We start from the raw sequence: 23,481 nt of genomic DNA on the forward strand, positions 1-23,481 counted from the left end.
AATGAGTCTATTTTAAAAAAAGAAACATTTTATTCATTGCAATAATAATATACTATAATATGATAAATGCATAATAAAAACATTTGTAATATTTTATATTATAATTATGCTTATATGCCTATTAATTTTTAATAATAATTTTAAGAAAAAAGTACTCATTTAGATACAAATATATCACATCACACGCAATGGATCATCTCTGCATTGATCGAATATGGATCGATTTATAGATTAGTCTTCCAATATCAAAAAGGAGGACATGTAGGAGGACACTTTTCGAGGGAGGATGAAACTTAAAAAAGAAGGACTGTCCTCCCTAAAGGAGGACGATTGGTCACCTTAGTATTCTACAAATTGACTTTCCAGGCTCCTTGTTTAGCCTTCAGATAGAATATTCTTAAAAAAAACAACAACAATGTTAAGCGCCCAGCCTGGCCCAAAGACGTCTGTCAGACTTGCAGTGGAATGCTGAGAACATTTCTACCACACATACAGTGGCTTATGAGTACCTTTCTAAAGAAAGAGCATTAGAGTACCAGAAAGACATTTCCTCAAAGACGGGCTGGCCATGGTGGAGTGGGCTCCAGGCACAGGAAGGGGGTCACATGACATTTGCAGAGAAGGTGTCTTTCTGATTTGCCTGATTGCTTACTGTTCTGAGATCATTACTTTAAAAAAAAGATCCTTGGTGCCCTGGTGCGTAGCACACTGGGTTAGAGCATCATCCTGGTACACCAAGGTTGTGGGTGCAATTCCTGGTCATGCATAAATGACTAGAACAAGTCAATGTTTCTCCCTCCAAACTAAATTTAAAAAAATATATTTTTAAAGATTTTTATTTATTGATGTTAGAAGAGAGAGAGAGAAAGGCAGGGGGAGGAGCTGGAAACATCAGCTCATAGTTGTTTCTTTCTTTTTTTTAAGTGAGAGAACATGCTCAAGAGAGAACAGGCAAGAAGGGAGAGAGATGAGAAGCATCAACTCATAGTTGGGGCACCTTAGTTGTTCATTGATTGCTTTCTCATACATGACTCGACCAAGGAGCTTCAGCCCAGCCAGTGACCCCTTGCTCAAGCCAGTGACCTTCAGCTCAAGCCAGTGACCTTGGGGTTTTAAACCTGGGTCCTCAGCATCCCAGGCTCATGCTCTATCCACTGTGCCACCATCTATCTGGTCAGGCTCCAAGTTGCTTCTTGCATGTGCCTTGACCAGGCAAGCCTGACGCCTTGAACCAATGACCACAGTACTCTAGGTCAATGCCTCGTGCCCTGTGCCACCACAGGTCAGGTTCCAAAATAAATTAAAAAAAAAAAAAAATCCTTTAGATGTGGAGGATTGAGGCTACAAAAGTATTTTAAGTCTTAAAGTATCTTAAATCCCCTTTTTATCTCGCCACATTTTTGATGCAAAATTCAAAACACACTATTTAGGCAAATTTTTGGCCTACCAGACAGGAAAAGCAGTGTAGGCATGGTTTGCATGCCATAGTATTGACATCTCAGTGTGATGGTGAGCAGGACCAAAGGAGATACAATTCAAAAACAGCGCAGTCCTGGAGTATCAAGGGAGGAATGGCTGATACACTGCCTTTGTTCGGTGGTGCTTTCCCCTAGAAGTAAAAGGCGGATGAAGCTGTGTGATCATAACCCTGTTCATCTGTGGCCAGTACTGGGTGTTGACTCATGTTCCCAAGATTCCGGACACCAGCATTAGGGAAGAGGCAGCCAGAGGAGGGAGCCCCAGCTTCTGACAGTTGGGGAGTGGAACAGATGCCTGAGCTGTTAACTCCCAGTCATCCCAGATGGCAATCCTACTAGGGCGCGGCATATCCCTGCATCTGCTGGGTTGTAATAGCCACAGCCAGCCAGTTCTTACCGCACCGTGGCTCCTGGAAGTTGCAATTTTCCTAGGCCCAGCTCATTGCAGTCGGGGTTTGGGGGAGAAGCGAGGCAGGAGGGTTTGGGGAGGTAAGAAGGGACAAGGCAAGGTTCTTGCGTCTGAACGGTAGGCTGAAGAAGAGAGGAAAAAAAAGACTTGCTTTTTCTGCATAAAGCATATAAAAAAGGGCTCACAAGTTAGAACTCTGACCTTTGGACCTGCTGGGCACTGAGGTTTGAAGGAATCTCGGAAAAATGCAAACTGGATTTATCTCCTCCAACCTTTACTCAAGCGTAAGAGGCCTGGGGTTAAGGGGACGCCCCGCCAGCCAGTCGGTTCAGCCAGCCCTGCGGGCCTGGGGCCTCGGGCTCTCGCGGCCCAGACGCCCCCGCCGCGCCCACCCCTGGATCCCCCATCCTGCCTCATCGCCCCCATCCTGTTCCCCATGTCCCCCACCCGTCCCGCTCCACATCTACCCGCCCTGCACTCGGTCCCCCGATTCCCTGGCTCCCAGCGTCTCCTCCCTTCGGGCCTGGAGAAGGACTGGTGGGCAGGTCTACCACCGCTCGCAGGCTCCCGGCTCCTGCAGCCTCCGACTACGCCCTCCCCCGGGGCCGCAGGAGCAGGTGCAACCCCGCGCCCGTGCCCCGGCCCTGGGCCCCCACGCGCCCTCCCCACCTTCCCTCTCCGCTCCCCTCGGCCCCCTCTGCTCTCCGCTCCCCTCGGCCCCCTCTGCTCTCCGCTCCCCTCGGCCCCCTCTGCTCTCCGCTCCCCTCGGCCCCCTCTGCCGGGGCCCCCGCCGCATTCCCACGCGGCTCACCGTCCCCTCCCCTCCCCCACACCGCCTCCCCCTGCCCTGCCCTGCCCTCCCCTCTCTCCAGCGCCGCCCTTCCCCCTCCGCAGCCCTCCCTCAGCCAGCCCCGCCCCCAGCCCCGCCCCCAGCACCGCCTCCCCGCGCCGGTGGCGGGGGAAGGTCCCGGGAGGCGGACTTGGCACCCCCACCCGCCGAGGTCTGGGAGGCTCTGGGCGGCCATCCCCTCTCCTCTGCATGGAGCCCGCGGAGCGCGCACTGGCCGCGCGGGACCGAGTCTCCAGGTGGGCACGCAGGGGCCGGGACGCCCCTGGGGGTGCAGGATTCGGAGATGCGGGGATGGGGCGGTGCAGATTTAGGGGTGCGGGGATGGGACGATGCGGAGGTGGAGGGGCCCGGTGCTCGCGACTCCCTGGGTAGGGGTGCGCCCCCGCTGACCTCGGGCCGCCGACCCTTTCTGCTCCCGGGGAGGGTCCAGGGCGCCCCCTTCTATCGGCGGGTCGGCCACGGCTCCCGACCGGCCCCCGCAGCTCCACGCGGGGACCCACGGGTGGGACAGGACCCTGGGCAGGGCCTGGCTGCTCTGTGCCACAGGTCGCAATGCGTGCGGAACTTTATTCTGTCTTTTTTTTTTTTTTTTAATTGTAGGATTGATCCGTATGGTTTTGAAAGGCCTGAAGATTTTGATTATGCAGCTTATGAAGAATTTTTTTCCACCTATCTGGTGATACTCACTAGAAGAGCAATAAAATGGTCTAAACTTCTAAAGGGAAGTAGTAGTGTCCAGAAAAGTATGACAGGTGAGTTTGAAGTTTGGTCCACATTGCACTCAACCAATCAATAGGTCACTGGCTGAGAAATGCTTCTGGGAAGAGAGGGGTTCAGGGTTCCTTAGGCCCCTAATGCTGGGGGTCTGCCTGGAGTCTGGCATCTCTCCTAGGGATCCAGAGATCAGGAAGTCAGTCACAAGTCAGGTGCATGTCTTAGGTAGGCTCGCAGCAGAGGCTCAAACCTTTGAATTCAGCTAGACCTGCACTTTTAAAGTACAGGGCTGTCCTTTCTTTTGAGATGGGCCTGCTTGCTTTCCAGAAGAAAATTAATTTCCTGCTTCTCAAAATGAGATTGGCCAGGGCTCTCTACTTGTCCACGCCTGTGACAACAACAACAACGCCCTCCTCCCTGCTTCCCTCACTGGACCCCTCCTCACCTGTTCTCCTTCCCTCCCTCCCTCCCTCCCTCCCGGCTGAGGCCTCCCTCCTCAGGTGTCTCCTCTGTTCCTCCAGCACAGCTGTGCTTTGCACCTGCCTCCCCTTGACCTTCTTCCCCAGCCCTCCCCCTGCCTCTCAACCTGAGCCTGAGCTTTTCAGGTGCTCAGTTCCACGAGGCCTTCCTGAGCTCCTCTCTGGAGTGGCATTCCCATCACACCGCACATTCACACATTGTTTACATTGTTTACACCCCCCCTCCACTTACTTCCTCCTTGCTGTCTAACGCAGAAGGGGATCTTATTTATTTTATCATTTGTTTCCCCTGCTGGAGTCAAAGATCCCTCTCTGCTGGCAGGGGTTGGCCAGGATAATTGCTTTAGGATTTGTTAAATGAACAAATGAAGTGTTTAGTTGGTAATTGCTGAGCAAGTGGAAGGGTGTTGGTAAGAGTGTGCCCCTTGGTGGGAGTTAAGGGAACTCAGACAAATGGCACAGAAGGGTATGTAGGGCTTTCCTGAAACAGGACATTAGTGACAATTAGGGGGTCAGGAGAAGGGTCAGTTGCAAGGAACAAAGCTGTGTAACCACAGCATTAGGAAAATGTGCTTAGAAGGGGCCAGAGATGGAGCCAGGGGACCCTGCACAGGGCCACATGTAGCTATACCTCACGTGGGCCAGGCAGAGAGAAGTAACTGTAAAAGGATTTATAAGCAAGGGGGTGAAGAGATTCCATTTTGTTTCTAAAATAGTGAATTTCCCAGCACACAGTAGGTGCTTGGGAAATATTTATGGAGTTGACTGAGAGGGCTGGGTGTAGGCCGGTGGATCCGGAAACTCGCTGTCTGGTCGGGAAGGGATCCGGAAGCTGTCCCAAGATACTGGACAGCTGTCCTTCTTCAAGGCTATTACTGATAGGGTGCTTAGTAGAAACTCAGGCAAATTAGCATTTCATAAAGTCATTTGGAAGGGCTCTTAAGGTTGATCCTTTGTTGATTTACAGATCTTTGAAGTGAACATCCTATGTACCGTCCTGATTCCATCCCTGCGTGGCCCCTGTGTGTTAAAATGTTTCACGTTAACAGCGCATCTGCCTTTAATTTTTCCTTTTGATTTATTCTTAAAAGTTGACTGGTTATTTTGTTTTAAAAAGTTACAAGTATATAAAGTAAACATAATTTATGTCCATAGTAAAATGTCTCAATCGTTTTACTAAAAGATGTAAAGTGACATTGTTTCTTTTTTGTGCTAGGCCCTAGTCTCCTATAGAGGTGATGACTGGTGACTGTCCTTACGTCTCTGCCAGGAACAGGGTGTGCACACACATGAGTGCGTGCATGCACCTTGTGTACAAAAGGCAGCAATCACACCCATGGGGCTGCAGTTTGCTTTTATTGCAGGCGAAGGCCTACTATTCAATATGATTAACTCTGGACTACTGACCCAGAGATCATTTAAATCAAAGAATCTCTATAAGTTGTACCTATATGTATAGACCTTTTGTATTTACACAAAACACAAACACATGTACATTCTGCCATCTTTGGTTTTTGTCATTCGATTCTATCCTGTCATGTCCTTTCTTTTAGATAGGTTGGGTCCTGTAATTTAAATTTTGTATCTTTCCTAAAGAAAGCACATTCTCAATTCATTGTCTCAATTTTCCAATATTGGTTTTTTCCAAGTAAAGCAATCTGGCCTGACCAGGTGGTGGAGCAGTGGACAGAGCATAGGCCTGGGATGCTGAAGACCCAGATTCAAAACCCTGAGGTCTTCAGCTTGAGCACAGGTTCACCATCTTGAGTGCAGGGTTGCCGGCTTGAGCCTGGGATCATAGACATGACCCCATGGTCCCTGGCATGAGCGCAAAGGTCGCTGGCTTGAGCCCAAGGTTGCTGGCTTCACTGGCTCAGCTGGAGCTCACCCCCACCCCATCAAGGCACATATGAGAAGCAATCAATGAACAACTAAAGTGCTGCAAAAAAAATTGATGCTTCTCATCTCTCTCCCTTCCTGTCTCTCTAACTTGTCTCTGTCTCTCTCTCTCTCTGTCTCTCTCTCTCTCCCTCTCCTTCTCTCGCTTGCTAAAAAAAAGAAAAATGTAATCTGAATACAGCCTGACAAGGCAGTGGCGCAGTGGATAGAGCATCGAACTGGAACATGGAGGACCCAGGTTCAAAACCCTGAGGTTGCCTGCTTGAGCGTGGCCTCATTCGGCTTGAGCACAGGCTCACCAGCTTGAGCATGTGGTCTCTGGCTTGAGCGTGGGATCATAGACATGACCCAGTGGTCGCTGGCTTGAGCCCAAAGGTCGCTGGCTTGAAACCCAAGGTCACTGGCTTGAACCCAAGGTCGCTGGCTTGGGCAAGGGGTCACTGAGTCTGCTGTAGCCCCCTGTTCAAGGCACATATGAAAAAGCAATCAATGAATAACTAAGGAGGAATTGATGCTTCTCATCTCTCTCCCTTCATGTCTGTCTGTTCCTATCTGTTTCTCTGTCTGTCAAAAAAAATCTGAAAATAGACTCCTCCCAGATCATTGTTCTTGATACTTGTTTGGAGGTTCTAGCAGGGGAGCGCAGCTACTCGTATACCCTTGACCGAAGAACGGTCCTCTCCTCTAGCGGGGAAGGTCGTCCTCTTTGACTGAGCGCACAGCTTTGGGAGGGACACACATGGAGCGGGGAGGGAGGAAGGGACACCCGCCTAGCCAGCCAGATCAGCCGAATCAACCCTGGCGATCAGTGGGGTGACAGATGTCGCAGCCAGATCGCCCTCACATCCAGCAGATCATTATTCTTTTCCCCATTTTGCAGTTATCTTACACCTGATTCAAGATTCAGTTTTGTTTTTGCTCTGAGTACCTATCTCTTTTAACTCTTTCTAAAAATTTAGCTTGAAAGTTTATTTCTTTTTTGCTTTAGTATTCTTCAATGTATGTAATGTTAGTTAAACTATATGATTATGGTAACCAGTGTCACTGGGTAACAGTTTAGGGGCAAATAGATTTGATTCCTGGTGAGCCTTCAGCCTGGGGGATGGGATTCAGTGTCAAGGTGAGCTGGAGAGTCTAGGGGCCTGATGTTGTTTCTGGAAGTGAGGACACCGATTTGTTCAATGAGAGCATGTGGTGTGGCCTCACACAGTTCTGTGATCCAGGGTGTCGCCACTGGAGCTTGGTATAGTTTCCGGGTGTGACGGTCAGGGAACCAGTTAGAGAGTGGGCTGTCAGGCATAAACAGGACTGGACAAGTTATTCTAGACACGGGAATCCAGTTTTTTCCTGCCACGTATTCTAGGCTGACTGTAGTGTAGTCAGGAATGAGACATCCTGGGGAGAGATCACATGGTGAGGGATTCTGGTCCTGCAGTGGATGTTTATAGCCAAGGAGCTCAGTCTCGAAACCCCACCCTAGAATATCAGTGAGCATACCTTGAAATCTTCCTCTGAACCTGTTCTTCCATCTTATCTCACTTTTTTGGTCCTACTGTGTGTTTTCTCTTTGAGGGGGATTTTCATCTGTATTGCCTATTTTAGCATCCCCAGAAACACAAGTGTCTACAAATCTTGATACTCAGCATATGTTCAGATAACTCATGCTGCTTGATTATGCTATTTGGGGATATGATGAATATTTTTATTTTTTTATAAGCAAATATCCAACAGGAACCCTAAGACTGCTTGCTCTTCCCCCCTCAACCTTGAAGACCAAGTTCAACAAACTTAGTCCTAACTTGGCCACACTCCTGTCCTTATTCCTGTTCATTTTCTATCTTGGTAACCCTACAAGGGAAAAAATCTCATAGCCAGTTGCTTTTTCTAGATCTCCCTAGTGGCTTAGAATATCAGCATCATCTAAATTAGAAATAAATTACAAAAACATGTTTTCAAAGACATTTCAACTTTGTTGGGGCAGAGAGTTGAAGGTTAATTCTCTGGGGTCCAGCTTCATTTTTAAAAATTTCCCTCTTCTTTTTTCTTTATATTCTATTCTGCAAATGTCAGTTTTGCCTGTGAACGAGCCCTGCCCTTGGGAAAGTATCAGTGTCTCAGGCCAAGTAAACTATTTTCATTCTTTTCTGAACATTGTAAATTCATAGAATAAACATCAGAAAGTAGCAAAAGTGTTTGTTCTCCAACTTCTGGGTATTTTTACCACTGTTACAACAGCCATGATTCATTGAGCTCTGACTATATTTCACATACTAGGTTGAGGGCTTTATTTCTATTTTATAGATGAGAAAACTAAGACCTGCTCAGGATTTGGAGCTAATAACTCACAGGAGAGCCAATGGTCTAACATCATAGTGAGAATTTTAACCACTTTCCCTTTCCCCTATTTTACTTAATATACAATATTTTAAAATTTGCAGGCCCTGGCTGGTTGGTTCAGTGCATAGAGCATCGACCCAGTGTGCGAATGTCCTGGATTCGATCTCTGGTCAGGGCACACATGAGAAGTGACCATCTGCTTCTCTTCCCCTCCCTCTTCCCCCTCTCTCTCTCTTTTCCTCTCACAGCCAGTGACTAAGTTAGTCTGAGCATCAGCCTCAGGCACTGAGTATAGCTTGCTTGATGCAAGCATTGACCCCAGACAGGAGAAATATGATGTATCTCTCCACTTATTTGGTGGATCCTGGTTTGAGAGCATGTAGGAGACTGTCTATCTCCCCTCCTCTCACTTAACAATAAAATTAACTTGTAGAATTTATAGTGAAATTCACTTTTATTGGTTTATAATTCTATGAGTTTAGAGAAACCCATAGAATCATATAACCTCATCACAAGCAATATTCAAAGCAGTCTATCACCTTCAGAATTTCCTTCTGCTGTCCCTTTGTGGACAGTCCCTGCCCCTACCCCAGGCCACCAGTGATCTCTCCATTCCTGTAGTTCAGCCATCAGAAGATCTCCTGTAAATGGGATAATACATCTTATAGCAGGAATAGTCAACCATTTTATACCTACCACCCACTTTTGTATCTCTGTTAGTAGTAAAATTTTCTAACCACCCACTGGTTCCACAGTAATGGTGATTTATAAAGTAGGGAAGTAACTTTACTTTATAAAATTTATAAAGCATAGTTACAGCAAGTTAAAGCATATAATAACAATTACTTACCAAGTACTTTATGTCGGATTTTCACTAAGTTTGGCAGAATAAATCTTTATAAAACAATTTACTATAGTTAAATCTATCTTTTAATTTATACTTTGGTTGCTCAGCTACCACCCACCATGAAAGCTGGAACATCCACTAGTGGGCGGTAGGAACCAGGCTGACTACCACTGCCTTATAGCCTTTGTGTCTAGCTTCTTTCAATTAACAATACATTTGAGATATATCCATGATCTTGGGTGTATCAATAGTTCATTCTATTTTGCTGAGGAATATTTCATTGTATGGTGTACTATTTATTTTTTTATCTGTTCAGACAAAAGGAATTTGGGATATATAAAGCCAACATTATACATATATACCTACCTATAGGTTTTTGCATGAATTAAAGCTTTCATTTCTCTTGGGAAAATACGTAGGAGTGAGAATCCTTGGTCATATGGTAACTGTACATTTTATTTGTAAGAAATTCTAAACTGTCTTTCCAAAGCAATTGCACAATTTTTCATTCCCACCACCAATGAATGAGAGTTCCTGCTGGGTCACATTCTTGCCAGCACTTAATATTATTGGCATTTTTTATTTTGGCCATTCTTTGTTGGAAAGACTGTCCTATCTCCATTGAAGTTCCTTTTCAACTTTGTCAAAAAGAAATTGATTTTATTTGTGTGGGTCTATTTCTGGATTTTTTCTTATATTCTATTAATCAATGCATACCTCCTTTTACCAGTAACCACAAGGTCTTGATTATTTTAAGTCTATGTAAGCCTTAAGATCAGATAGTATGACTCCTCCAATTTCATTTCAAAATTGTTTTGGTTCTTCCAGTTTCTTTGCCTTTCCACATAAATTTTACAAATAGCTTATCATACCAAGTAAATATTTCTCCTGGAACGTGAATAAGCATGCATTGAATTTATAGATACGTTTGGGAAGAATTGGCATCTTAACAATATTGAATCTTCCAATCCATGGACATAGTATACATATATATATATGGTGTATCTCTCCACTTATTTAGGTCTTCTCTGACTTCTTTTACAGCATTCAGCACTCAGATCCTGCAGCTACTTTGTTAGATTTATATCTAAGTATTTCTCTTTTTGTCTTTGGAAATGACTTTATTTTCATTATTTTGGTTTCAGTTCTTGTTAGTGGGTAGAACTACTATTGATTTTTGCACATACTTTCCTTTTGCTACCATCTAAATTAGAATAGTCCCCACCTGCTTTGGGACTGACCCTTCCCCTTGCTGGTCAGCAAATAATGTTTAATAACCCTTTCAGGGTATTTCTGGTTAGGTTGCCCTTCGAGGGGTCATGAGACCTACAGCCAATCTTCAGTATAAATAATACTAAGTTGAAGAGAAGTTCAGGCTAAATTATTAGTGTCTTTGATAGATTTAAAAATAAAACAAAGCTTATGCTTTTCATGTTCTATAACAGTGTAAATAGATCAAGTATTGAGAAATATTTTTACTGAGATATGATCCTCCAATGTGCATTTAAACTGGCAAAGAAGGTTTCTTAAGTTGTTGGGGGTTTTTTTTGGCTTTAAGTGGATGATCTTTATTTATTTGCTTGCTTGTTTATTATTATTTTTAATTAAGTGAGAGGCAGAGACAGATTCCTGCATGCACTCCAACCAGGATCCACCTGGCAAGCCCCCTACCAGAGGATACTCTACCCTTCTGGGCCGCTGCTCAGTTGCTCAGCAGTCGAGCTATTTTAATGCCTGAGGCAAGGTCATGGAGCCATCCTTAGTGCCTGAGGTCAACTTTACTCAAACCATTAAAGCCAGGGCTGCAGAAGGCGAAAAGAGAGAGAGAGAGAGAAATATGGGGGGAGGGGTGGAGAAGCAAATGGTTGCTTCTCCTGCGTGCCCTGACAAAAATCAAACCTGGGACACACCAGGCCCACGCTCTACTGCTGAGCCAAGGCCTAAGTGTATGATCTTAAAGTCTGTTCTTTCCTTCTTCTGGATCTTCCCTTGTCATCCTTGCATCATTCTATGAATATTTAGTGTGCATTTAATGCCTCCCACATGCCCTCCTGGGGTTCCCATTTTAAGGTGTTCATGTACAGATGATCATCAGTTATGGGTCACCTTCTGAGTTAAGGTTTTATCAATAGTGCTTTTCCTGACTGTAACCTAGAATGTTATTCCTATAATATTTTTCTGTTAAGTGCAGTTGGTGCCTCATATATATCTTTTTTTTTTGTATTTTTTTTTTCTGAAGTTGGAAACGGGGAGGCAGTCAGACAGACTCCTGCATGCACCCGACTGGGATCCACCCGGCATGCCCACCAGGGGGCGATGTTCTGCCCATCTGGGGCGTCGCTCTATTGTAACCAGAGCCACTCTAGCGCCTGAGGCAGAGGCCACAGAGCCATCCTCAGCACCCAGGCCAACTTTGCTCCAATGGAGCCTTGGCTGCGGGAGGGAAAGAGAGAGACAGAGAGGAAGGGGAGGGGGAGGGGTGGAGAAGCAGATGGGGCGCTTCTCCTGTGTGCCCTGGCCGGGAATTGAACCCGGGACTTCTGCACACCAGGCCGACACTCTACCACTGAGCCAACCGGCCAGGGCCTCATATATTTTTTTTAATGGCAACTTGTGGAGTTTCACTAATTGCATTAGCTCCCCCCCAAAGTGTGAGTTTAAAATAATAATGTTTATAATATAATATCAAAGGAAAACAAGGCTGTGAGTATTTGCTTTAAAAATGGAACAGTCATGCCTGACCAGGCGGTAGCGCAGTGGATAGAGCGTCAGACTGGGATGTGAGGACCCAGGTTCGAGACCCTGAGCTCGCCAACTTGAGCGTGGGCTCATCTGGGTTGAGCAAGGCTCACCAGCTAGAGCCCAAAGTCGCTGGTTCGAGCAAGGGGTCACTCAGTCTGCTGTAGCCCCCCGATCAAGACACATATGAGAAAGCAATCAATGAACAACTAAAGAACCGCAGCGAAGAATTGATGTCTCTCATCTCTCTCCCTTCCTATCTGTCTGTCCCTATTTGTCCCTATCTCTGACTCTCCCTGTCTCTGCCACAAAAAAAAAAGAAAAAAAAAAGAAAAAAAGGAACAGTCATTAAAAGCATAACATACACTGCTGGGCTTACCATAATTAATTTGAATATTAGTTTTACAAATCTCTTCCATTTGCCTAGGGAATTATTGAATATTGATTAATTGGAGTCACTCAAGATTTTTGGCTTATTTTCTTCTGTGTGTGTATGGTCGTTAGAAAACTACTGATTACCTTTTCACATATTTATTTTCAATAAAAATATTCCTCCCGCCTGACCAGGCAGTGGTGCAGTGGATAGAGTGTTGGACTGGGATGCAGAGGACCCAAGTTCAAAACCCCGAGGTTGCCGGCTTGAGCACAGGCTTATCCAGCTTGAGCAAGGCTCAACAGCTTGAGCATGGGGTTACTGGCTTGAGCGAGGGATTTTAGACATGACCCCATGGTCGCTGGCTTGAAGCCCAAGGTTGGTGGCTCGAGCCCAAGGTTGCTGGCTTGAGCAAGGGCTCACTTACTCTACTGTAGCCCCTCACCATCAAGGAAGATATGAGAAAGCAATCAGTGAACAATGAAGATGCTGCAACGAAGAACTGATGCTTCTCATCTCTCTCCCTTCCTATCTGTCTGTCCCTGTCTATTTCTCTCTCTTTCTCTCTCTGTAAAAAAAAAGAAAGAAAGAAACTGAAAGAAAAATATTCCTGCCAAATGCTTTAGTTAGCTCTCCATGCATAAAGATTAGCTACAAACCAGGACAAAGACATCTGCATCTGTAGCCCATCACTCCCGGCCACCAAAGCTCACAGCTCGGATACTTGCTCCCGTCTGTTTTCATCTTGTCCTCTCACTGGTCTCTGCCCCACAGAGGGCTTTCCAGAATACCCATGTGACCTTGGTCCCCGCTGTTTCACAGCCACCTCCTGGGAAGAACCATACATTTGAGCCTGGCACACAAGGCCTCAGGTCTGTCCTCGCCCACAGCTCTCTCTCCAGTCCTCACGGCTCTGCTCATAGCTCTCAGGACCAGCTGAGGGTCTCTCCCTGCTTCGTGTCCCTTCACTTGAGGTGGCTTGTCCCTCTGGCTTTCCTGTCATTTCCTCCTGTATGCTGTGACTGGGTCACAGTGATTATTTCTGGTCCAAGTCTCCCCCAAGTGAGGGCTTGAGATTGGGCCCAACCATAGTGTCTGGCACAGTCTGCATGGCGGGTGGCAAGGGAGGACCAGAGGATGGGCCTCGAAGCCCCTGTCTGGACAGTGAGGAATAAATGTCAGATTATTGGAGCCCCTTGCCTGATTGTGCTCAGTTTGAGAGCGAGAGCAGGATCCTGTAATGAGTGGAGGTACCAGTTTTGGTAGAGATGTATGAAGTTTTGCATCTTTTTAACGTTTGATTTAAGGAGGGAACTGGTGAGCTAAAGGCACTGACGTTAGTGCCCCTCCCTCTGTGGGATTCTGACCTGGGGAGATGCCTGCCCTGAAGCTGCGCCCCCTCTCGGTTTCAGTGAAGCGCTACATCAGGAAAGGTGTTCCGCTCGAGCACAGGGCCCGCGTCTGGATGGGGGTGAGCGGAGCCCAGGCCCAGATGGAGCGGAACCCTGGCTATTACCACCGACTTCTCCAGGGAGAGAGGAACAACAGCCTGGAGGAGGCCATCAGGACAGGTGACACATGGTATCCATCCCTTGGGTGCATGGTGGGTGGTCTAGGCAGGAGGAGGAGGAATGGGAATTATTCCCCAAATTGGGGTGGTTCTCATTCTTTAAAAAAAAAATTGATTGATTGATTTTAGGGAGAGATGATGATGAAGGTGGGGGGACAGCAATTTGTTGTTCCACTTATCTATGCATTCATTGGTTGATTCTTGTATATGTCCTGACCGGGGATCAAATCTGCAACCTTGGCGTATCGAGACAACGCTCTAACCAACTAGACTACCCAGCCAGGGCTGCACTCAACCTTTGGAGTCATGATGTTGATGAAGAAACATTGTTAAAGATGCACCAACTGGTTTCATTTCGAAATTATATTTTCTTAAAGGAAAATCAAAACTTAAGTGACCACGAGGGAAGAACAATGTCTTTAGTTCATTTGGCAAATATTTGAATGCCTAGCCAGCTAGTAAAGAAAATGAAAATAGAAAGACCGGATTTCTTCCATGAAGCCCTCAAGGAAAGCAAGAAGGTCGCTGAGCAGGCAGTCAAAGTTCAGCAGGGTGGCTGCTGTAAGGGGCGTGTGCCTGGCAGGAGCACGTGGGGCTTACAGATGCAGCTGCACATGTGTCCTAAAGGCACACACCAGACTGTTCTTTCTTTGTATCAAACTCTCATAATTGTCTAAGGATGCTGATATTTTTGCCCTCTAACCTCTTTTCCCTCCAATTTTCTCTATAGTTACATAGGCTTCCTGGCTCTTAGAAGTGCACAGTGCTTAAAGACACAACAAAAAATGTTTAACCTAAACTGAATAATTAGACTTTAAAGAAATACATCTGCCTTTCTGCTTTTAACAGTTTTTGAGAAACACAACTTTAAACACAAATACATAGTTAATTTTAAAGAATTCAATTACTTGAAGATGCTGAGAGTTTGGACTGACTTGTGACAGTGAGAGTGGTATGTCCCCAACGTAAGGAATGGGGGCCTTCGGTCCTTGAGGTCTCCTATGCCTGGGGTTGGAACCCGTGGGGAGGCCTGGGGTGTTGAGTCCTCCACTGCGTCCTGCTTGCACAGAAGCCAGAGCCATGGTCTCAGAACAGAAGCTGTTGCTGGCTTTGCAGGCACAGCCTGGGGCGTCACTCAGCAGGGCTAACATGCTGATTCAGGTTGGGAAGAGACCTTAGGTCCAAAGGAGGCTGAGCAATATATTAAATAGAATTAAAATGTTGTCATTTGTTTGAAAAATGAATTTAGAGGTTCTTTTTAGTGCTGGTGTTTTGGGATAATTTTTTTTTATTGTGGTAAAATATACATACTATAAAATTTACCATTTTAGTTTCCCAAACTGAAACTGTCCCCATTAAACACTAACTCCCCCCACCTCCCGTCCTTGGCACCCACCCTTCCACTTTCTTTCTCGAGGAATTTGACAATTTTAAGCACTTCATATAAGTGGAATCATTCAGTATTTGTCTTTTTGTAACTGGTTTATTTCACTGAGCATAAAGATCTATCCATGTTGTAGCATGTGTCAGAATATTTGTTTGTGACAGAGAAGGGACAGATAGGGACAGACAGACAGGAAGGGAGAGAGATGAGAAGCATCAATTCTTTTTTTTGTCTTTTTTTTTTGTATTTTTCTGAAGCTGGAAACGGGGAGGCAGTCAGATAGACTCCTGCATGCGCCCAACCGGGATCCACCCGGCACACCCACCAGGGGGCGATGCTCTGCCCATCCGGGGCATCACTCTGCTGCAACCAGAGCCAGTCTAGTGCCTGAGGCAGAGGCCACAGAGCCATCCCCAGTGTCCGGGCAAACTTTGCTCCAATGGAGCCTTGGCTGCGGGAGGGGAAGAGAGAGACAGAGAGGAAGGAGAGGGGGAGGGGTGGAAAAGCAGATGGGTGCTTCTCCTGTGTGCCCTGGCCGGGAATCGAACCTGGGACTTCCGCACGCCAGGCCAACGCTCTACCACTGAGCCAACCATCCAGGGCCAAGAAGCATCAATTCTTCGTTGCGCCACCTTAGTCATTCATTGATTGCTTTCTCAAATGTGCCTTGACTGGGGGGGGGGGGGTCACAGCAGAGCAAGTGACCTCTTGCTCAAGCCAGCAACTTTGGGCTCAAGTTGGTGAGCCTTGCTCAAACCAGATGAGGCTTGTGCTCAAGCCAGTGACCTCGGTGTTTTGAACCTGGGTCCTCTGCGTCCCGGTCTGACTCTCTATCCACTGCGCCACTGCCTGGTGAGGAAGAATTTCTTCCCTTTTTAAGGCTGAATAGTATAATATTTTGTTGTATGTATATACGCTGCTTTGTTCAACTCTTCATCCATTGATGGGCACTTCTAGCTATTGTGACTAATGTTGCTGTGAACATGGGTGGACAAATACCTCTTTGAGAACCAGAAGTGGAATTGCTGGATCTTATGGTAATTCTATGTCTGTTTTTTTCTGAGGAGTCAGGACAGATTATTTTACGGGGTTGGTAGAATAGATATTTCATGCCGTATAAGCGCGAACCTTTTATAAAAACCACCCACTTTTGCAGTGCTGGTCAACCTGGTCCCTCCCGCCCACTAGTGGGTGTTCCAGCTTTCATGGTGGGCAAATCGCAGTGCCGTTTGGTTGCTCCGCTACCACCCACCATGAAAGCTGGAACACCCACTAGTGGGCAAGAGGGACCAGGTTGACCAGCACTACAAAAGTGGGCGGTTTTTATAAAAGGGTTTACCATCACGGGTCTAAACGGTCTAAGTGTCCTTGTCCACCTCTACTTCCACAATGGAAGGTAGCATTTCCTGTAGGAAGTTTTTAAAACATGTGGAAAAACTTCTCATAATAAAAAATGTTACATAGGAATCAGCACGGCTACTCACTCCAGTCTGAATAAGTAAAGAAAAAAACATTTTCACCCAATCCGTTGTAGTTTTTGGAATGCTTAGAATTCCAGGAAAAAAAATTTTGTAAGAGTTCTAAAAAAAAATCTAAATGAGTTATGGACTTTAGTTAATAACAGTGTATCAATTAGTTCATTAATTATAACAAATATTCCATACTCATAAAAATAAATAAAATAAAATATATTGAAATAAAATTTTTAAAAAATAGGAACAAGAAATGTAACCATGGCCATGAAAACAGAGAACCCCTGAGTATCCCACCTCTTGGCACCTTCTCCAGGATGATACTGCTGAGTCATGAGTCGTTGCAAAGCTCCTTGTCACTCTCTCCTGGGATGCTATCAGTGCTCCAGGCTGTCAGGACTCAGAAAGGCACAGGCTGAGGGGGAAAGGGGTAGAGAATGAGACAGACTTATGCGCGGCCTTGAAAAAAACAAAACTTTTTTTTTTTTTTTGTATTTTTCTGAAGCCAGAAACGGGGAGAGACAGTCAGACAGACTCCCGCATGCACCCGACCGGGATCCACCCGGCACGCCCACCAGGGGCGACGCTCTGCGCACCAGGGGGCGATGCTCTGCCCCTCCGGAGTGTCGCTCTGCTGTGACCAGAGCCACTCTAGCGCCTGGGGCAGAGGCCAATGAGCCATCCCCAGCGCCCGGGCCATCTTTGCTCCAATGGAGCCTTGGCTGCGGGAGGGGAAGAGAGAGACAGAGAGGAAGGAGGGGGGGGGTGGAGAAGCAAATGGGCGCTTCTCCTATGTGCCCTGGCCGGGAATCAAACCTGGGTCCCCCGCATGCCAGGCCGATGCTCTACCCCTGAGCCAACCTGCCAGGGCTTTTTTTTTTTTTTTTTTTGTAGAAAAAATACAATAAAAAATAAGGTGTTTTGGGACATTAAGTTTGGGACACTAAGTTCTGCTGAGATCTAGTTTTTTTATAAGCATAGACAAGGTGTGGGGGCCGGGGCTTGGGAACAGAAGGACTGCCATGGCATTTCACAGCAGGTTCGTGGACATCGTGCTAAGATAGAGACTGGGTTCCCTTAGGCATAACGGGGAGACTCCACGCACACTTATCTGACAGCATGACGGAGAAAGCTGATGTCATGTGGGCCCTGTACTGAGGACTGGGGGGGGGGAAGCTGTCCCACTTTGTTTTGGTCATCATACGTAGCACAGTTGCAAACACATCGCTAATCCAACTAAGTGGGGTCAGCAGTCAGTAAAGATGTCATGGCTTCAGTTGACATGTGTCCTCTCTGTTCTTGTACCTGTCTACAGAGTTAACATATAAAACAGCTTTCAAAAGTCGGACCTTGTCTTGGTGACTTTGTCCAGCACCTGTGCCCCTGCTCTGGACCCTCGTGTGGCCTGGCCGGGCCGGGCTGGGAGGGCTGGGCCAAGGAAGTGGTGTCTGAGGAGCAGGGAGAGGCTGACCTGCTGCAGACAAAGGTTGACGGTGCTGAGTTTATTTAGTTCGTCATTTTCACTTTTGTCTGTTTATCTCTGAAAGGAAATATCAGTGTGTTCTTCTGCCTCTTTATGTTTTCGGTCCTTCAGATTGGGAAAATTTTCCAGAATTTTGTGTAAAATGTTTATCTGCCTCCTGTTGTTCTAGGGTTAAGCCTCTCCCATAGCTAAGAGGGGGCAGAGTGAGGACAGGTTTGCAGAGTGGAAAGAAATGAGGAAGGATCGGAGCCCCGCAGTGGCCTGGGCGTCAGCCTCCCTGCTGTCACTGATCTTGAGAGGGCCACTATTGGGGCCCATTGATGTCCCCCTGGATGTGGCCGGAGCAGGACGGCGGTCCAGGGAGTGGTGCCCTCTTCTGTCCTGACTCCAGTCAGCCAGGACCTTGACCGTGAAGGCTGCGGGTTCTCACTGCCCAGGAAGGGCAGCCAGGCTCCCTGGAGTGACTCAAATACATCACCAGGGTTCAAACCATTCCTTAAACCCGAGGTGGAGCCCAGCACTTCACCAGATGGAGTCTGGTACATCCCAGACCGTCTTCTATCCCCACCTTCAGAATAATTCTGTGTCATTAATTGCTCTGCAGACATGAACAGGACCTTCCCGGACAATGTAAAATTCCGCAAGAGTGCAGACCCCTGTTTACAGAAGACCCTGTACAACGTGCTCTTGGCCTACGGGCACCACAACCAAGATGTGGGGTATTGCCAGGTAAGCCCCAGGAAGGCGAAGACGAAGGACACCCCACAGACTTACACCAGGGACACTCTCCCACTATATGTTAAGTATTCTTTATCAGTCTAGTTCAGAAATTCCCGAAGTCATGACACCGGCACAAGCTGTGACTTTAAATATTTCCCAGGCACAGAAGCAGTGAAACCTCTATATTTAATGATTTCTTTTGATATCAGACTGTAATGAGAGAGAGTGAAGGCAGAAAGTTGGGAAGCAGGTAGGAAGTAACTTAAGTGAACATAGGGATTATTTTCTAAAACACAAAGTAAACAAACAGCCCCTTATTGCGTAGGTGCAAATTGTATGTTCATGTGTCTGTAGGAGGGTGGGAAGGAAGGTGTTCCTTTGAGGTGGTTTTTGGAAGTCAGATCTTCCTATAATTAAAGGTAATGGTATGCCTCCTCGCCTGCTGCTTTGTCATCTGGTTTTGGATTCGCTGTATGAAGCACGTGTGAGCTGAGGAAGGATCCTCTCTCGCTGCTCCCTGAAACGGTCTCAATCTCGAATGTGTAGTTAGAGGGACAGTCTTATTCATAACAGGGAAAGCACACAGAGCCCAAGTTCGGAGCCGCAGCAGCTATGCCCTCCGTGGGTGCTGCGTGTGACACAGCTGCACTTTCTTTGAGATGGGTTGGCCCAGTCTCTGAGCCCGCGGGAGGCCCGTGAAGCCTGGGAGCCCACAGGGTATGCCTGGCAGGGTGTTGGCAGGAGCTGCCTGCTTTCTGTTTCTGGGAAGGCTGCTTGTTGCTATGGCTGCAAGCAGGAGCCCACGGCTGTCACGGTTGTCACGGGCAGGGTGTGGCTCTCCGTGTATTTGGGGCTGCGTGCTTCTCATGCTCCTGGAGCCTGAGGCTTGTCTGAGGTTTTCTCAGAGGAGGGTGAGTAAAACCCTTCGTGCTGGGAAGTATACATCTAACAGTCATGGGGGAGGGTTCTGGAAGCTGCCCATCACGGCCGGGAGCCACAAGCCTTTGGGTCCTTAGTGAGGTTGGAATAAATGGTTTTGCAGCGTGGGTTGCTTTGGCAATTTGCATTCCTGCGTGGTCAGCATGTGGCATCACTCTGGGCTCCAGAGAGGAAAGGGGAGCATGGAAATGGGAGAAGAAGTGAGGCAGATCCTTTTCTAAAGACCGGCAGCAATGAAGCATTACAGTTACTGCTCAAATTTACCTGAATAATTCATCAGGTTGTGTTTTCACATTGCTCTGTGACCCTGAGGCAGCACCTTCGAAACTGCAGAGCTGGAATGGCCTCATTCTTTCCCGGCAGAATTCCTATCATTCTCAGCCTTTATCACTGTCATTGACTTGTCCTGAAACAAGGATTCCGCCTTTCAGAGATGGGGAAGCCGGATGGCTGAGAAATTGTCCTAAGATTATTCTAGTTACTGTTCTTAGGATTTAAAAAATAGCTTAAAAAGAGAAACCATGCAGTTTGAGATGCTAGCATGATGTCAGAACTCTGTTGGCTTTTGGAGTCTGGATGATATGCCTACACACATGCATACACACATTGTATTTGTTTCCCAGGGCTGCCATGACAAAGTGCCATACGCTGAGAGGTGTGCACAACAGGAATTGACTCTCAGTTCTGAAGTCCAGAAGTCTGAGCTCAAGGTGTCGGTCGGGCTGGCCGTCTGGGGCTGTGAGGGAGAACCTGTTTCAAGCCTCCCCTCCAGCTGTGAGGGAGAACCTGTTTCAAGCCTCCCCTCCAGCTGTGAGGGAGAACCTGTTTCAAGCCTCCCCTCCAGCTGTGAGGGAGAACCTGTTTCAAGCCTCCCCTCCAGCTGTGAGGGAGAACCTGTTTCAAGCCTCCCCTCCAGCTGTGAGGGAGAACCTGTTTCAAGCCTCCCCTCCAGCTGTGAGGGAGAACCTGTTTCAAGCCTCCCCTCCAGCTTTCGGGGGTCTCTGGCAGTCCTCAGTGTTCCTCGGCTTGCAGACACATCACTCCATCTCTACTTTCTTCACATGATGTTCTCTTGTGTGGTGTCTCTCTGTCCATATTTATCTTGTTGGTTGACAAAAGTTGGATTTTCCCCTTACTATTAGATAAATACCTACTTATTTTAGAAAATATAAGCAATCCAAAAAGAAAGTTGAAACTGTCTGAAACCTTATCACCCAGAGATGACTCTGAGTCACTGCGTTAACCCCCCCCCCCCTTCCCTGGGACTCGCTGCTTCCCTGAGGTACCGGAGTCACACACTTCAAGAACTGTAGCAACATCTGCCCTTTGGCAGGTGTGTGCTGTGAATTTCCCGGAACAATCTTGATCTCGGGAATCTCTTGCAACATACCCATGTGTCAGGCCGTGTTCCTTACGGATTTTATGAAATACGGCTATTAGTCTAGTTTCCCCTCTGATAGAGTTTCATGCTGTTAGATTAATTTTTTATAGACCAAATGTAATTTGTATTTTATCATAAGGTTGCCATTAGTTGGAATGTCTTTGATTTTAATATTTTAAGGTAGTATTCAGAAGTTTACTTTAATCACTTCTTTTTCTTCCTTTTCTTGTGGGCTTGACTAAAATGCATTACTAGACGCCAGATCTGTAGTATCTGAGAATTGTACTAAAGATCATTCTAGAATGATACAAGTTTTAGGGAAAAGCAAGGGAAATAGAAAGTTAGTAGTCAGCAGCCCAGCGATTACAGAATCTTACGGTGTTTTAAAATTTGACATGAATTGCTGTTTCTCATTTGTCTATTTCAGGGGATGAATTTTATAGCAGGATATCTGATTCTTATCACAAAGGATGAAGAAGAGTCCTTTTGGCTATTAGATGCTCTTGTCGGAAGAATACTACCTGGTATGTTGAAAAGCCTTATGGTGTGGCTTTCACTGTCTTGTTTCTGCTGCTGTTGAAATGATTCAGCTGACAAGTCAAGGTTTAATGAAAATATAACTGAATTGTTTGGGCGTTGAGATTAAAAATCCTTTTGCAATGAAGTTAAAGAAAAAAATGTTTAAGATGAACAGCTCCAACTGGAGCAGCTGGTCATTTCTGCGTCTGAGAGTCGAGTTTGGCTGAGACTGTGCGCTTGGCTCATCTCCTCAGTCTGTGCCATCTGTGTTGAGACGTGTTGGGCCTTCGTACGTCTTACTGATCTCAAACTCTGAGTGAGGTTCACTTAGTTATGGGCATATATTTGTTGCTGAGTTTGTGAATGGTCGGTCATAGGAGTGAAGTAATTGTCAAGATGTTATTGTTACTGCTATAAAGGTGAGAATCACTCTTTTCATGAATTGCCACCTTTCTATTTATTAATGAATATTGTTTTAATTAATAATTTGTTAGTAAGGGTCCACCGATTTTGGTAATGCACAATATAGAACTTTGGACTACAGAGTAGGATCATTTTGGGAAGAAGTGGCAAGAGCCTTTTTGGTGAGAGAGGACTCTATAGTGACGGTTGGTCCCATGGAACCTCACGCTTGTCCTCCAAGACAAGCATAGTTGCGAAGTCCTCATGACTAGTGGATGCAGAGGTTATAGGCTTCCCCACGGCAGTGAGCCCTGGGTTGGTCTTGTTTTCTGTGTCTGCCTCTGAGTTTTCTTCCTGCTAGTCCCCTCTCTCATGCATGCCTCCCTGAGTCAGTCTAGACCCCCCCCCCCCGGAGAGCGCTCGGGGACTTCTCTGGAGAGCTGGCTCCCATCTCTGGGAACTCCATGTTGAAGACATGGGCACAGTGTGCACATAGCATGTTTCAGGTTCCATGCTAAACTACACCTACATTCTCATTTCATCCTCAGAACAACTATACTGCACAGACCCGATTATTAGATCCATTTTACAGAGGAGGATACTTAACGCCTGCACCCCACAGCTGTCTGAGGCAGAGCCTGGGTTCAAGTCTATGGTGATGTGTGGCTCTTAGACCTTGGCATGTGCCTCATGGAAGAGTGGACCTGAGTGGCACCACTACAGAAAAGGAGGATCTGGAAAGATAGAGGGAAGTGGGGGCATTCCTCCCACTCTGCTGCTGTCATTAACAAGGGTTCAGGTGTGGGTATGCCAGAGGCTGGCTAGGTAGAGCTACCCGTGAGGGCAGGAACGGTGGAGAGGCCCTGAGTGTCAGAAGAGAGCCCGAAGAGGGAGAGGACTCAAGCAGTCCCAGCTTCAACGTGAAGGCCTGAACTGCAGTGGTGGGGAAACTGCAAGGAAGAGGGATTCGAGGCTTTCCAGGTGAAATATTGACAGAGCTTTGTAACGTGTTCACCTTTTGCTTCAGTTACGTCCTAAGACTGAATTGCAATGAATATTTATATCCATGATCAGTTCATTTCTGGGGGTGTGGGAAACATCAGTGATTGAAACATAAGAGGCCCTTCCCTGGTGGAATTCCCACTGTAGTAAGAGGTCAAGCAGTGAGCAACAGCAACTACAGTACAACCCGTCATCAATAGTGAAAACATACAGTGTTAATGTTCATACATACACAGACCCAGGGAAGAGCCTCAAGACTGAAAATTTACTTCTGTAAGTGGAAGGCAGGGAACAACTAAAGAAAGAGGCTGGAAACGGATAGTTTACTAAGGGAAATTTACATTAGAGGCATGCGTTTGGCAGCTGCAGGACAAAATGGATCCCTGTGCCACTTGGCAGGTGCAAAAGAATGATATAGGGGACAGATAGTCATGGGTACTCGGATGTGAATGCTGCCAGGTTCAGAAAATTATTTTACAAGCTT

General features: G+C 46.7%; 1 protein-coding gene across 3 annotated transcripts in view; it reads left to right on the forward strand.

The window, feature by feature from the left end:
* Window positions 1-2,820: 2,820 nt before the first annotated feature.
* The window catches only part of GRTP1 (growth hormone regulated TBC protein 1), a 32,215-nt gene continuing 11,554 nt past the window's right edge, over window positions 2,821-23,481 (forward strand). For 2 of the 3 annotated variants that reach the window (XM_066383568.1, XM_066383567.1), the window contains exons 1-5: window positions 2,821-2,973; window positions 3,338-3,489; window positions 13,538-13,696; window positions 18,639-18,763; window positions 21,502-21,598. In XM_066383568.1, coding sequence (XP_066239665.1) covers window positions 2,927-2,973; window positions 3,338-3,489; window positions 13,538-13,696; window positions 18,639-18,763; window positions 21,502-21,598 — 580 coding nt within the window. In that variant the 5' untranslated portion in view covers window positions 2,821-2,926. The remainder of the gene's footprint in view (window positions 2,974-3,337; window positions 3,490-13,537; window positions 13,697-18,638; window positions 18,764-21,501; window positions 21,599-23,481) is intronic. The other variant, XM_066383569.1, reaches the window with a different exon arrangement.

Source organism: Saccopteryx leptura, chromosome 4, assembly GCF_036850995.1.
Source record: "Saccopteryx leptura isolate mSacLep1 chromosome 4, mSacLep1_pri_phased_curated, whole genome shotgun sequence".
NCBI lineage: Eukaryota > Metazoa > Chordata > Mammalia > Chiroptera > Emballonuridae > Saccopteryx > Saccopteryx leptura.